At 45.3% G+C, this 14275-nt stretch overlaps 1 protein-coding gene and 1 long non-coding RNA gene across 7 annotated transcripts in view; one reads left to right on the top strand and one right to left on the bottom strand.

The window, feature by feature from the left end:
* Window positions 1-13827, bottom strand: part of LOC137841232 (uncharacterized) — a 24134-nt gene extending 10307 nt beyond the window's left edge. The window contains exon 1 of one of the 6 annotated variants that reach the window (XR_011088506.1): window positions 4465-5271. Coding sequence is in view for 2 of the 6 variants with exons in the window: in XM_068653960.1 (XP_068510061.1) it covers window positions 10737-10937 (201 nt within the window). In the remaining 4 variants the exon portion in view is untranslated. Of the gene's footprint in view, window positions 1-4464; window positions 5272-10736; window positions 10938-12597 lie in introns of those variants that run through there. The other 5 variants (XM_068653950.1, XM_068653960.1, XM_068653925.1 and 2 more) reach the window with 5 other exon arrangements.
* LOC137841285 (uncharacterized) lies at window positions 10888-14275 on the top strand. Its single transcript, XR_011088539.1, has 3 exons — window positions 10888-11028; window positions 13816-13900; window positions 14080-14275. It is a non-coding gene; the product is annotated as an uncharacterized lncRNA (long non-coding RNA).

Raw genomic sequence — 14275 nt, 5'->3', positions numbered from 1 at the left:
ACGCTAGAATCAGAGGGGCTGTGTGCCAGTGAGGTCCTTCGGTTAGATCCACAAGGTGCTGAGTGTAAGGAGACGCACCTGAAATGCTTCTACACGAACGCACGCAGTATGAGGAATAAAATGGATGAGCTAGAAGTCCTGGCCCAGTCCCGCAACTACGACATCATCGGCATAAGCGAAACCTGGTGGGATGAGTCCTGTGACTGGGGTGTTGCGATAGACGGTTACAGGCTCTTCAGGAGGGACAGGCAGGGTAGGCAAGGTGGTGGGGTGGCGATGTATGTGAAGCAGGGGCTGGACTGTGTGGAACTCCAGGTCGGCGATGGCAAAGTTGAGAGCCTCTGGGTAAGGATCAAGGGACGAACGAATAAAGGGGATGTCGTTGTGGGAGTCTATTACAGACCGCCTGGCCAGGACGATAGCGCCGATAAATTATTCTTTACAGAACTAAGAGAGGCCTCGAGATTAACTCCCCTTGTCCTTATGGGGGACTTCAACTTGCCAGACGTTAACTGGGAGTGCCACACGGCTGACACGAGCAAATCCAGGAGGTTCATGAAGCACCTAGATGATAACTTCTTGGTGCAGGTGCTAACGGAGCCAACTAGGAAAGGTGCCCTCCTAGACCTGCTGCTAGAAAACAGAGAGGGTCTGGTGGGAGATGTGGTGATTGGTGGCCGCCTCAGTCATAGCGACCATGAAGTGGTTGAGTTCAAAATTTACGGTGACAGAAGGAAAAGTGCCACCAAAACCTCATCCCTAGATATGGGGAAGGCGGACTTCAGGCTGCTCAGGGAACTAGTCAGCAAGATCCCCTGGGAAGCTGCTCTTGAAGGCCTTGATGTCCACCAGTGCTGGTCATTCTTTAAGCGATGCCTCCTAGAAGCACAAGATCAGGCAATTCCTAAATATCGCAAGTCAGGCAGGCGCGGCAGGAGGCCGGCGTGGCTGACCAGGAACATTCTTATGGAGATTAGGCAGAAACAGAGAGTGTTTCGCTACTGGAAGGAGGGCCAGGTGACATGGAAAGAATACAGGGATGCTGTTCGTGTTTGTAGGAAGAAAATTCGTGTGGCTAAAGCACACCTAGAGTTGAAGCTGGCTGTGTCTGTGAGAGAAAATAAAAAGGGTTTTTTTAGATATGTGAATGGAAAAAGGAGAACTAAAGAATACATAGGGCCGCTCCTTGATAGGGAAGATCTCCTCACAGACGATGACATAGGCAAAGCAGAGACGCTTAACGCCTTCTTTGCCTCTGTCTTCAATGCCGATGATGGGCTTCGGGACCCAGGGTGCCCTGAGCTGGAGGACCGGGACGGTGGGGATGACAAACTCCCAACCGACCCTGAACGTGTGCGGGATCTGCTACTCCACCTGGATCCCTACAAGTCCATGGGTCCGGATGGGATTCATCCCCGGGTGCTGAAGGAGCTGGCGGACGTCATCGCGGAACCTCTCTCAATTATTTTTCAACGATCCTGGGAGTCTGGAGAGGTCCCGGTAGACTGGAAGCTGGCAAATGTTGTGCCGATTTTCAAGAAGGGTCAGAAAGAAGACCCTAGCAATTACAGGCCTGTCAGTCTCACATCAGTGCCTGGTAAAATCATGGAGAAGATGGTTCTCGAACGTATTGAGGCGCACTTGGGGGACAAAGCAGTCATTGGTCCCAGCCAGCATGGGTTTGTGAAGGGTAGGTCCTGCCTAACTAACCTGATTTCCTTTTATGATAAGATCACCCGTATGGTGGACCAAGGGAAACCAGCTGATGTGATTTTTTTGGACTTCAGCAAGGCTTTTGACACGGTTTCCCATAGGATCCTACTGGACAAAATGTCCACCATACAGCTAAATAAAAACATCATACGATGGGTGAGCAATTGGCTAACGGGCAGGGCCCAAAGGGTTATGGTGAATGGCGCTGCGTCAGGCTGGCGGGCGGTCACTAGTGGGGTCCCTCAAGGCTCCATTTTAGGGCCGGTACTTTTCAATATTTTTATAAACGATCTGGATGTAGGAATAGAAGGTATTTTGAGCAAGTTTGCTGATGACACCAAACTTGGAGGAGTTGTGGACTCGAATGAGGGTGGAAAGGCCTTGCAGAGGGATCTGGATAGGTTGGAGAGCTGGGCGATCGCCAACCGCATGAAGTTCAATAAGAGCAAGTGCCGGGTCCTGCACCTGGGACGGGGAAACCCTGGCTGCACATACAGACTGGGCGATGAGATGCTGGAGAGCAGCCTAGAAGAGAGGGATCTGGGGGTCGTGGTAGACAGCAAGTTGAATATGAGCCGGCAGTGTGCCCTGGCAGCCAGGAGGGCCAACCGTGTCCTGGGGTGCATCAAGCACGGCATCGCTAGTAGGTCAAGGGAGGTGATTGTCCCGCTCTACTCTGCGCTGGTGCGGCCTCACCTCGAGTACTGTGTGCAGTTCTGGGCACCACAGTATAAAAAGGACATGAAACTGTTGGAGAGTGTTCAGAGGAGGGCTACGAAGATGGTGAAAGGCCTGGAGGGGAAGACGTACGAGGAACGGCTGAGGGCACTGGGCCTGTTCAGCCTGGAGAAGAGGAGGCTGAGGGGAGACCTCATCGCAGTCTACAACTTCCTCATAAGGGGGTGTCGAGAGGCAGGAGACCTTTTCTCCATTAACACCAGCGACAGGACCCGCGGGAACGGGGTTAAGCTGAGGCAGGGGAAGTTTAGGCTTGACATCAGGAGGGGGTTCCTCACAGAGAGAGTGGTTGCACACTGGAACAGGCTCCCCAGGGAAGTGGTCACTGCACCGAGCCTGACTGAATTTAAGAAGAGATTGGACTGTGCACTTAGTCACATGGTCTGAACTTTTGGGTAGACCTGTGCGGTGTCAAGAGTTGGACTTGATGATCCTTAAGGGTCCCTTCCAACTCAGGATATTCTATGATTCTATGATTCTAAATATTATAGTGTATATATATATATATTATAAAATATTTATAAATATTATAATAGTATTTTCATATATTAAATATTATAATAGTATTAAATGGTATTATTTGCTTGGGATTTAATATTAGGAATGTACAGAATATTGTTATCTGCTTTTGCTATTATCAACATAGAAAGGCATAAAGCAGAGCAAGTACCCTAAACACAGCAACCCTCTGCAGGCCACAAGGAAGTCCTGTGGATCATAACCGAACCTTCTCAGATGGCTACTCCCTCACTTAGCTGAGCTATGCAAAATAAGAAGGAATCAAACAGTTTGCTTTGAAGCTCTTTATAAAATCTAGATGTGATTGCTATGGAGGTTTTTGTTCTTTGTGTGAAAAATCCATTCTATCTGAAAAATCTCTCCATTCACACTGGAGAAGCTGTGGGGAGAATACACTGACCTTTCCAAAACAACAGTGCAAGTTGCCAATTCCCCATGGACAACAAGGACATAGCAAGCCTCAGGTACTGCTGCTCTGTATTGCTACCTGTATCACCCAATGCCTCATTAGGCTTGGGAAACATTACTTTTCACAAAGATCTGGAATGTAATATTTCAAGCAAGTTCATCTTATGATAGCCAAAAAGAAATAAGGGTTGCCAAAACTGTAAATAACCAGCTGTGGCCTTCTAATGACAAATATGCTAATCTCTTGCAGAGCTAGAAATCCAGCACCAGAATAAGACACAACAGCTTGCTGAGAACTTTATGAGCAGCGCATGGTGTTCTTGAATGTTGCCAGTCTCCTCGTTCTTAACTTTGCCATCTGCTTGCATGCTAAACTCTCTTTTCTTGTTTCCTTCCTCCTCCTCCACATCAAAAAGGAACTCCCTCTGCTGAGCTTACTAGAGGATGTGAAACCAAAACTAAACAGCGACACTAACGGCAGAGAGAACAGGAGCCTGAGCAAGAGCCATCTTTGTTTTCAGGGTCTTGCAGTCTGTGCTTGGGAGCATTTTACACTCTCCCCAAGTCACAACGAATTAATTGCTTTTGCTTCCTCAGCCTCTCTAGAAGGGACAGAAGGCACTGCTTTTTCTTCTGTTTCACTTCCTCCCCATGCATCTTCCATAAGAGCTGTATTTCAGGAAGGGGCACCTCGTGTTTTGGGCACGTGAAGCAGTGCAAGAGGTCAGTTACACTCCCTACAGCCTCTGCTGAACATCTAGGGCCTTGGGGGGGGAGGGGGGAGGGGTGGAGCAAACATTAATAATTGAGATATTCGGGAAGAAAACAAACTGCATGGCACAGCAGCTGCTTGAGGAGATTCCTTATTCTGTTTCTTATCCCCACCATGGTAGCCTGCCCAAAAACTTCACTGAAACGCACCCCTGCTCTCAAGAGTGTGATTGCAAGCAGCAGCCAAGCCCCTGGGGCGAGCTTCATGTTCCTGGCTATCCCCCTGGAGAAGTGTGGGGTTTCTCCCTGGACATCTCCTATCACAGCCCACCATCTGAAAGCAAGCTGAGCTACACAGAGGACAGAAGCACTTACTCACTGGCTGGGATGAGGCAAGACACGAAGGCTTCTCAAAAGCTCCCAGAGCCAGCAGCGGCACTGACAGCTACCAGGAGAAAAAGAGGCAATGTACGCCCTTCCCACTTGCCCAGGGGTGGATGGTTTCATTAAACTCACCCCTCTGTGGCAAAGGAGGAGCCTTAGGCTCTGGAAGAGAGCAGTAAAATGGGAGGGAACTTGGCAAGAAAACAAACATCCGATATCTTCCTGGTTTATAAAGCTTAGGCCCTGCCCACCAGGAACACCTCTTGCCTGCCTTCTCCTTAAAGCACCTGCTTTTAGGTGCAGAGGATAACCTGTGCTTCTCCACACCAGACGTATGGGAAAGTGGCCCTGAGCACAGGCGGAGTGTACTGAGACCTCCTGTCCTTCGCTTCTGCAGGTCAGGCACTTTCCTGGTCCTGCCTAACGTGCCATGTCCTCTTGGGGTGAACATGGAAAGAAACATGAGGAGAATAGACAACTAGCAAGAGGGAGCATCCACAAAGGAAGGGAGTATGGATTCAAAGGCTTGACTGTGGATGGCAGGAGCATGAGCACAGCAAAAGGTGCCCGTGTATCTGAGCCCTGAGCAGGTAGGGAAGCGTAAGGAGGCCTTACAGTGGCCACGATCCACCTGGAAACCTGCTTCTTCTGGTAGAATGGAGGCCATTATTACTTTATTAGTGGAGTCTGGGCAGGGGAAAAGGTCTGTTTGGATGACTACACCAAATGCAATGCCATAAAGCAGACAATGTTCCATTTCCCAAGACAGAATGACTTTGTAGTGGAGTCAGACCTTTAGGCAAATACTCTAGATCAGATCAGATCATAGTTATTTTGTATATTTTAGTACAAAGAGTAAGGCTATCTACCTGGTCAAACCTTCCTCCAGATGTGTATATTTGCTGAGAGGACCCTGAGAACTTTGGCTCAGACGTATGCTGAGCCCTTGTTCTGACAGTAGATTTACCAGGGCAAGCTCTTTCCTTGCAGTGCTTCCTTTGATTATGCAGAATGTCTTCCACATTTCTGACATGTATCCTGCTATGCCGTCTAACCATTACCTTAGCTCTGAAGGATTTTGAGGTATCACAGACACTTCCTTCTAGCTTTGTATCAGGAAGTTCTGACATGTGTGAGCTGACACCTGTAGCTGATACCAGAGCTAAGGAAACTCCTTCAGTACAACCTGTACTGTGAACAAGGGGGATGGTAATACTTCTTCCTAATAAAATGTGCCAGACTTCCTTATCACTTGTTTTTTATTCTGTTTGGGTCTTTCTAAGCAGCCTGCCTCTCTGTGCATGGTAAGCAGAAGTTTTTAAGCATGCAGTGAACTTCATGCATATGCTAAACAGTGAAAATATTGCCTGCTAGGAACTACAGAGTTCATTTGCAACTGCCCTGGCACTGGCAGACTGCAAGGCTAGCGGAAAAGAACCACTGTTACAACCACTATGTAGGTATGATATGTTCTGGTTTTTGGCCAATGTCCATCTCTCAAGTCTTCAAAATTGTACCCTAAGAATGGCACTGGAGAAGTGCAAACCTGGACACCTGCCAGGCCAACCGTGATTAGCAACATTTGCTTGTACTTAAGTATTTTGGTCAAAAATAAACATACAAGCTGATAGACATTGTTTTTTCTTGCTCCAAACTTGCACATTCTAAAATTGAAGTTTGGAAGTATTTGTATCATGATTTCATTGATCTGTGCATAGAGGAAATATTAAAGCACTCTAAATTGCACAGCAGATAGGATGAGGTTGGTGAGGATTTAGAGTTCCCTTCTAAGACTGCAACCCACCCAAGCAGTGTGAGGTGTGCTTTTGCTGTGAATCTATTTACAGTTGCATTTGTCAACACTGTTTTCCACTAACCTCTCTTTTGTGGTTACCTTCCCTTCCACTACACAGCAGGGCAGTCATGTGGAAGAATACCTCCCTCCATGCTTTCTTATCCTGAGCATAACACCAAATATGTCAGCAACATCAAAATGGAAAGTGGATCTCTGATCATGGGATCAGCCAACAGTTGTTGGAGAGAACAAAGTATGGTAATTTTCTGACCAGGCAAGTCAAGAGTTGCTGACCATCAGTGGTCATCCTAACAGATCCATTAAATAAATGTGTATGTGTTGACCAAAAGCTTCTGTACAGAGCACAAAGCCATTTCCTGCTATGGTAGTTTCAAAACAGTAGGTAGATAAGCTACACCACACCACACTTAAACTCTCCTTCCTTAGAAGGACGGGGTAAGAAAATGCAATTAAAACAAAGCTTGTGAGTTGAGATAAGCATAGGGAGATCTCTCACTAATAATAGTCACAGGCAAAACAGACTCAATGTGAGGCAGAGTAATGTAATTTGTTGCCTATTGATAGCAGACTAAAGCAGTGAATACTAAAAGCAAACTAAAAACACCTTCCCCGCCATCCACCCTCTTATACTACATCCTCCCCCTGAGCAGCACAGAAATTAATATGGCTGTAAGTTCCTGCTGGCTTGACCAAGATAGCCTCCCATCAGGAGAAAGATTGTTGTGGGACTATGACAGAAGTAGCCCCTGTTTCAGTTCTCTTACCCTATTAGGTCTGTATGGGAGCATTACTAGTCAATGTCTGCTGGCTGTTAGGGTGCCTTCCGAAACCAAAGGGTGCAGCAGGTGGTGTTCTGCTTGGTGTCCTTCTCTAGTTCCTTATTTTTAACCCTAAAGTCTTTGCTCTCAGTTTATTTTCATTCTTTTTCTTCTGCAATCAGTTGTCTTCTCTGCGTGCTGTTTTTATTCTTGCTCAAACCCCATTTTTGAGGTAGGATGCAAAAAGCACCTATTCTTGGTATGGATGAAAAATGGACTCGTGTGAACGGAAATAAGAAATAACAATAGTGACCAGAAAATAAAGAAGGACTGGACCTCACTTTCTGCAATTCAATAGCTGGGATATGCCAATTGCTACAGTTGCAAGGGTATGCACTCCTGCTCCTAGACAGAGCTCACTTCCTGGTATCTATCATCCTCCCTGCATGAGCAGAAGTAGAAGCAGGAGAGCTAACACCACCACCACAACCCTCACTACAGCCACAGGAACTACCACAACCCATGCCTCCAACACCATCTGCACCTGCATGCTGACCTACACACTGCCACCTTGGCCCATGTCACTGTGGTGGCTTACCCAGCTGGGCAGCTGAGCTCCACCACAACTACTCTCTCACTCTCCCTCCTCAAAGGGAAAGGAGGAAATAGGATGAAAAGAGCTCAAGGATTGAGATAAGTACTGGGTGATCACTCAATAACCATCATAATGGGTAAAACAGACTCAGTATAGGGAGGTTAATGTAATTTATTACCTATTACTAAAAAGCTACAGCAGTGAGAAACTAAAATAAAACTTAAACCACCTTCCCCCCCCCCCACACACACACACCCTCTTCTACCTCCTCCCCCTGAGGGGGCTGTGGTCAGTCTCTCATGCTTCGCTTCATCTTCACCACACCTTCTCGGTCACTCTGCCCCTGCTCCATGTGGGATCCTGCCCACAGGATGCCATCCTTACCAGACTGAGCTTGCTTTCCAAAGGCAGCAGCTCTTCAAGAACTGCTCCCACACGGCTCCATACCACGGGGTCCATCCCCCAGGAGCAAACTGCCCCAGCACAGGTCCCCCACGGGTGGGCGGCAGCTCCCCCCAGACCCCCTGCTCCTGCGTGGGCTCCTCTCCACGGGCTGCAGCTCCGGCCCAGGGCCTGCTCCTGCGGGGGCTCTCCATGGGCCGCAGCCTCCTCCAGGCCACATCCACCTGCTCCACCAGAGGCTCCTCCATGGGCTGCAGCGTGGAGATCTGCTCCATGTGGGACCCATGGGCTGCAGGGGGACAGCCTGCTCCACCAGGGGCCTCTCCACAGGCTGCAGGGGAACTGCTGCTGCCTGCCTGGAGCATCTCCTGCCCTCCTGCTGCACTCACCTGGGGGACTGCAGGGCTGGTTCTCACTCCTTACTCTCCCAGCTGCGGTTGTGCAGCAATTTTTTTTTTCCCCTTTCTTAAATATGCTCTTGCAGATGTGCAGACAATATCACCTATTGGCTCAGCTCTGGGCAGTGGTGGGTCCCTTTGGAGCCTACTGCAAGTGGCTCTGATCTAATGCGGGGCAGCATCTGAACTCTCCTCACAGAAGACACCCTTGCAGCCTCCCTGCTACCAAAACCTTGCAACTTAAGCCCAATACAGTCACCTAAAGAGATGGGAGCTGCTGACTCTTTCCATCATACCCCATATAACACCCCACAAAAACTGACACTGAAAAACAGCATGACACTGAAGAACAGAGTGAACACATACATGAACTGCTTTGTTGCCTTGCCCTTCTTTATCCCTTCCCCCTCCCTCTACTCTTTATTTTTAGTTAAGAAAACAGGAAACAAAAAACGGTATTACTCCCTCCTTGTAGTGAGGAGATAATATTTTGCACAAGGCATTTGACTGGCAAACATTTTTCTTCTCACAGATCTTATAGTGTAATATTTGTCTCAGTTGCTTTTGTCTTGCAGACCATATAAATTTATGTGATGCAGTTGACTATTTTGGCTACAGAGGAGATGGGGAAAGGGCTGTTATTAACCTATTTATAAGGCTTGGTGGAAAACAGTCCTTCAGACTGCATTGCACTGATATTTCTGAAAGAAATCATCCATATTCCAGTGCAGTTTGCTTTTCACCTCATTCTTTGTGGATCTAAGGTGGTAAGTGAGAAAGATGTAAAAACAGTTTCTTACCATTTAGTTGCATTTCTTACTGGCCCTCTAACACAATCTTTTGGATTGCCTAGAATGCTCCAAATATTAAGGATCCAAGAAATGCAGGCAGCTCAAAAAGCATTTGATTTTCTTGGCCTCATTCTTGCATTAAACTCTGGGATATATTTGTTTAATATCCTAACCCAGTAAATTTAAGTATCATTAGAGTGGATTTTTAAATTGAAAGGAAGAAGTATTCAAGTTACTTGCAGACCACGAGATCACAGTCCTTTCAATAACAAAATTATTTTGAACAACTTGCTCTACCATTTCCTTTTCATGCAGATATCTATTTATTTAAGTTAATCTTGTGACAGGAAGGATGATGCACACAACTGAGTCTTCTCCTTCCTTTCTCCCGCCTGTAGATTCACTATATAGCCATGAGGACTTCAGCTCTCTGCACATTGATTCTCACCCATAAAATATGGAAAACAATCATTTCTCTCTCTGTTCTTATGCTGAACTTTTCTATTTAGACCACAGGCTCTTCCTGGCAAAATTACCTGCTGCTATTGGTATTTAGTATACAGAGTCTTGTCCAGGAACTGATGTGAAAGAAACAAACATTCTGGTTTTATAGCTATGCCTGGTTTCCAGATCACTGGTAGCACATTTGTCCATCTCACTCTCATTAAACACAAGTATTTTAAACAGAAACAGGTCAAGTATTACTTTCATACGCAATGCACACTGGTTATTTTTTCCCATCTCACTCTGATTTTAAATATTTATGTAATAACCATTACTTTATGTTACTTAATATATCTAATGCAGACCTAATCTGCTTATGTTGCTAAAATATTTAATATTAATTTAATATAATCTGGCGTGGAAGAAGGAAGTACTGACACAGCAAAATTTTCAGGGTACCATGGATTATCTAGGCGATTAAGAACTTGAGCTGACAGTGAAGAAATGCAGAGGCCTAAATAAGACGTGAATTGTGACATTTTATGTTAAAAAATAAAGTTTATGCATTAGGTACTGCTAACGTAGATCTGTTGTCAAAACGGCAAACAAGCTGTACAAAGTATGTACAAAGAACATGGTAAAGAACAATGAACATATCACCGTGCTTATAGAAATCAACGGCATATGGGTTTGTTGTTTTCTTCAGCTTAAGGCTACATACTCATAAGATCATGAGATGGTCTGATCTCTACAGACTCACCACCCCATGCAGCTCTCTTACTCAGCACTTCATGTAAATCTTCCTTCCTTTGCTTTGGTACCAAGGAGGACAGTACTTCTTGCTACAGTACCTTTGCTACAGCAGGCAATGTGGGGAAGAAAAGCTGTGAAACTGATAAGGGACAGGAAAAGAAACCTTGACAAGCAGAGAAGGGATTATTCACTCCTGTGAAGAAAGGTGCACAGCTCCACCAGCTGCAACCACGAGACTGATGAACAGGATGCTGAACAGGAAACTGAATTGAGTAGTTCTGTCAAGCCCTTGTCAGAATGACTCACCACTTTAAAAAGCCATAGGTGAGCACTGCACACGCTTCTTTTCTCTCCTCTTTGGTCGTGTGTGGACCTCAGTAGAAGCAATGGAGGTCTCTGGCTGATGGTGTAGCTGCATGGTCTCACGCGCTGGCCCCTAAGAACTTCCTGGTGCAGATGCATAGCCTGCAGACATCTTGGGGAGAAACTTCTAACATGGTTATCCATACAGGGGACATGACACCAACCTCAACTAGCAAAATCTATGATTCACAGCACTGGAATCTTTCACAGTTTGTGGTTGCAAAGGCTTCAAACGGTAAGTGACTTTTCAAGGTGTTAGATGCTGTGTTTGCTCTGTGATGAATCACATTATCTATAAAGAAATTCTGAACTTTCCTGAAAGATAACATTGACAGGAAATACAGCTACTAATCATTATTGATATCCAGTCTATCAGCTTCTGCAGATAATGACAAAGAGGAAGTCTGATGTTTTAGGTCATTTGAGGTTTCTATCATAATCTCCCTGTCACACCTATTGTTATATTTTTATTTGTTTTATTAACCTTAATATTGTTAATTGCTTTCATGTAACTATATTGCTGTGGTGCTTTCTCTTATGTACTTCAACCCTCCCTACTTATTTCCATCCTCCTTTGGGTCATTTCCAGTGTTAATGTTGTCAGTTCTTAAAGACGGAAGCTTCCTGCTCTAAGGAACCTGCTTTGGCAGAAGGGTTGGACCTGATGATCTTTCGAGGTCCCTTCCAACCCCTTCAATTCTGTGATTCTGTGATGGACGCTATGTCTTCTACAAAATTCTAACACACGAGTGCTGCAGATAAGTAAATAACAATCCTGGTGAATACTAGTCTCACCAAAAATGCAAACACAGCTAATAACATATCTGGATTCCTTTCTCTTATGCATCCTATTCCAAAACATTCCAAAATAATGTTTTGCAAGACTGCTGAATGACTGGCCTTCTTGATGTAAGAGACCTGGCTGCAACATTCTCAGCCCTGCACTTTTGAGTGCAGGAGCACATGCTTAGTGCTCCTCAAGTACTATTTCACAACACACTCACATTCATTTAGCTACTTTTCTAATAAACCATTTGATCCTGAAAAATAAACACTTTTCAAATGTTATATGTAGAGTTTACTACAGTTTCAACAGCACCCCAAAAATTAACATCTTGTTTAGGGTATAGCCCTTGTTTAGGGCCAACTGAAGATTTTTAACTCACTGGCAGTTCTTCCATCGACTGTGGAGGTAGATGGGCTGATAAAATCAACCAAGAGCAGGATAAATTAGCTCCCCCAGCCTAGCTGTGCAATCACAGCTAAATCGCTGCTAGCGTGCGAGCTATTTAGTTCCAGTCAAATTAGGGCATCCCAGCAGTACACTGTTGTGACCACAATGCAGATATTTCTAATGTAAACACTCTATCCCCCAAATTTTTGTTCTGAAGTGATTTCTCCCTGCTTAATTGAAAAGTTAGAGGTAGCATGTTAATGGGTGAGAAAAGGTAATCAAAGTTTATTTGTTACAGCAGTAAGCAGGAGGTGGCATCACAGAATCCATCAAACATTTTGAGTCATTCCCATGAGACTCATAGCATTGAAGGGGCCAAGTAGTTTTTCTGAGAAAATAATTTGCTTAGAAAATGCCACATTTTTAGTTAGAATGTTTGCATTTTCTCCCTGTGATTCTGTCTGGAGGGTATGTTTGCCTTTTGCCTTTATCAAATTCTTATCTTCTTGTTCAATCTTCATTTTATGAAACGTGGGAACATTTCTTGAAACAAAATACACAGCTAAGTAAATACATGGCCATTACAACGCCTAATGGGAGACTTTTTTTCCTGCAAAAATAGGCACTTACCTTTTCTGAACAGCTGTCCTTGACAGCTCAACAGCCTCCAGTGATGTCTGTGGAAGTTACCATTGCAGAGGAATTTGCAGGCCTACCTTCACAGAAGCCCATATGCTTTGAGCCAGTAAGGTGCCAGAAAGAAGAACTGAAAGCTGCCCTAAATATTAGCAGCTGAGAGTGGGTTTGACAAGTGTCTGTCTTGCACTCAGCCTATGCACTGCATTCTGCTTTGGTACAAGGATAAATTCCCCTTCTCCTCCAAGATCATCCTGAGCACTTGCTGCAAACACCCAACTCATCTGTCTGTAGGTCAGCAGCAACTGTCCCCCTCCAAAGCCTTTAGCTCATGTGGGGAGCTTTGCAAACCACACTTCCTCAGTAACAGCAGCAGGCTGCTTACTCTTTGGTCAGGAGGTGTATTTGCCAAATTGATCTGTGAAACTAAAAGTCAAGTGTCTCAGTTATGTAAAGGAAGCATCTAGGGTAACAAGGATAGCCATTTTGAAGCATCAAATGATTCACAACGGAAGATGTAAATTCTCAGTTTCTTTGTCAACCTGGAGAATGACCTGAAAATGTCATTAATAGCAGCGGGTGAGTAAGTGTGAAATGGATACCTGTGACTTCTCTGTGGTTATAAGCCACAGTAAACTATTTTTGACCACAGTAGCAGGCGGATCTGAATGAAAAGAGAGCGAGCCACTTAAGAGACATTTCATTCTTAAGACTAAAACCAGGTAGTGCGCTATCTGATTTTAGGAAAGTGGATGGTCCAGTGTCCAGGGTTGTTTATGTTCTCAGATTTGCTTTGTTTTGCTTAAGTCAGGAGGCGCTTGGCAAGTTTTATCATTAAACAGCCTGAAGTAGAAGAATGCATAAATGTTGAGAAACTTGTTCTTAGAAAGAGATGCACAAATAGCTGTGCATACACTAGTGTTTCCCTGTCTTTTATGCAAAACTTGTTCAATATGAAACAGGTACTGACCCTTCTTGCTGTCCTAATTCCATACCTTCCTCTCATTCTCTGCTCCTCTGGGTTCAGTTCTCCCAAAACCTCTTAAAGCATATATATCCTGAGCATTCTGGATCCATTACTTTTTCCATCTCCCCTTCCCCCTCTTCTGGGAATCTTTGGTTCCCTAAGTTCCCCAAAGCCAACGTATTTAAAGCATTGTTTTCACACACTTTTTTTATTCCTTTTTACCCTTTTGCCTGTCTCTTCTCAAGTGTCATCCCAGGAATACTGGCACGTCCAGCTCTCCAGCACATTGCCTAAACAAGCCGCTGCCACATGCCAAAGCTGAAGTCAACCGTAAGTCTATATGCATAGAAGCATAAAGTTTATATGGGTCTTGATTATCTGCAAAGATAAGCACCCGGGGATAATTATCAGCAACTGATTACGCTTAAATATTCTTGGCAAATAAAAGGAATTGGAGGTCACAGTGAAAGCATAATGCATAACCTTCTATGTTCATGGTTTTCTCTCAGGTTTTCTGCGTGGGTACCGATGGCGGCATGCTTTGGACAAACCCGCACTAGGTGTGCACCTCATCAGCCTTGCACGGGGAGCTGCATTCCCCATTCCCCTGGACATCTGACCTCGCCGCACAGCCAGGATCTGTCGCCAATAAAGCAGCTACCGCGCGTCAGACACCGCACGAAACACTGGTGCGGAGCTCCAACC

The sequence above is a fragment of the Anas acuta genome, chromosome 1 (assembly GCF_963932015.1).
Source record: "Anas acuta chromosome 1, bAnaAcu1.1, whole genome shotgun sequence".
In the NCBI taxonomy this organism is placed as follows: Eukaryota; Metazoa; Chordata; class Aves; order Anseriformes; family Anatidae; genus Anas; species Anas acuta.
Note: the sequence above shows the minus strand (reverse complement) of the source record. Positions and strands in the feature narration are given on the sequence as shown.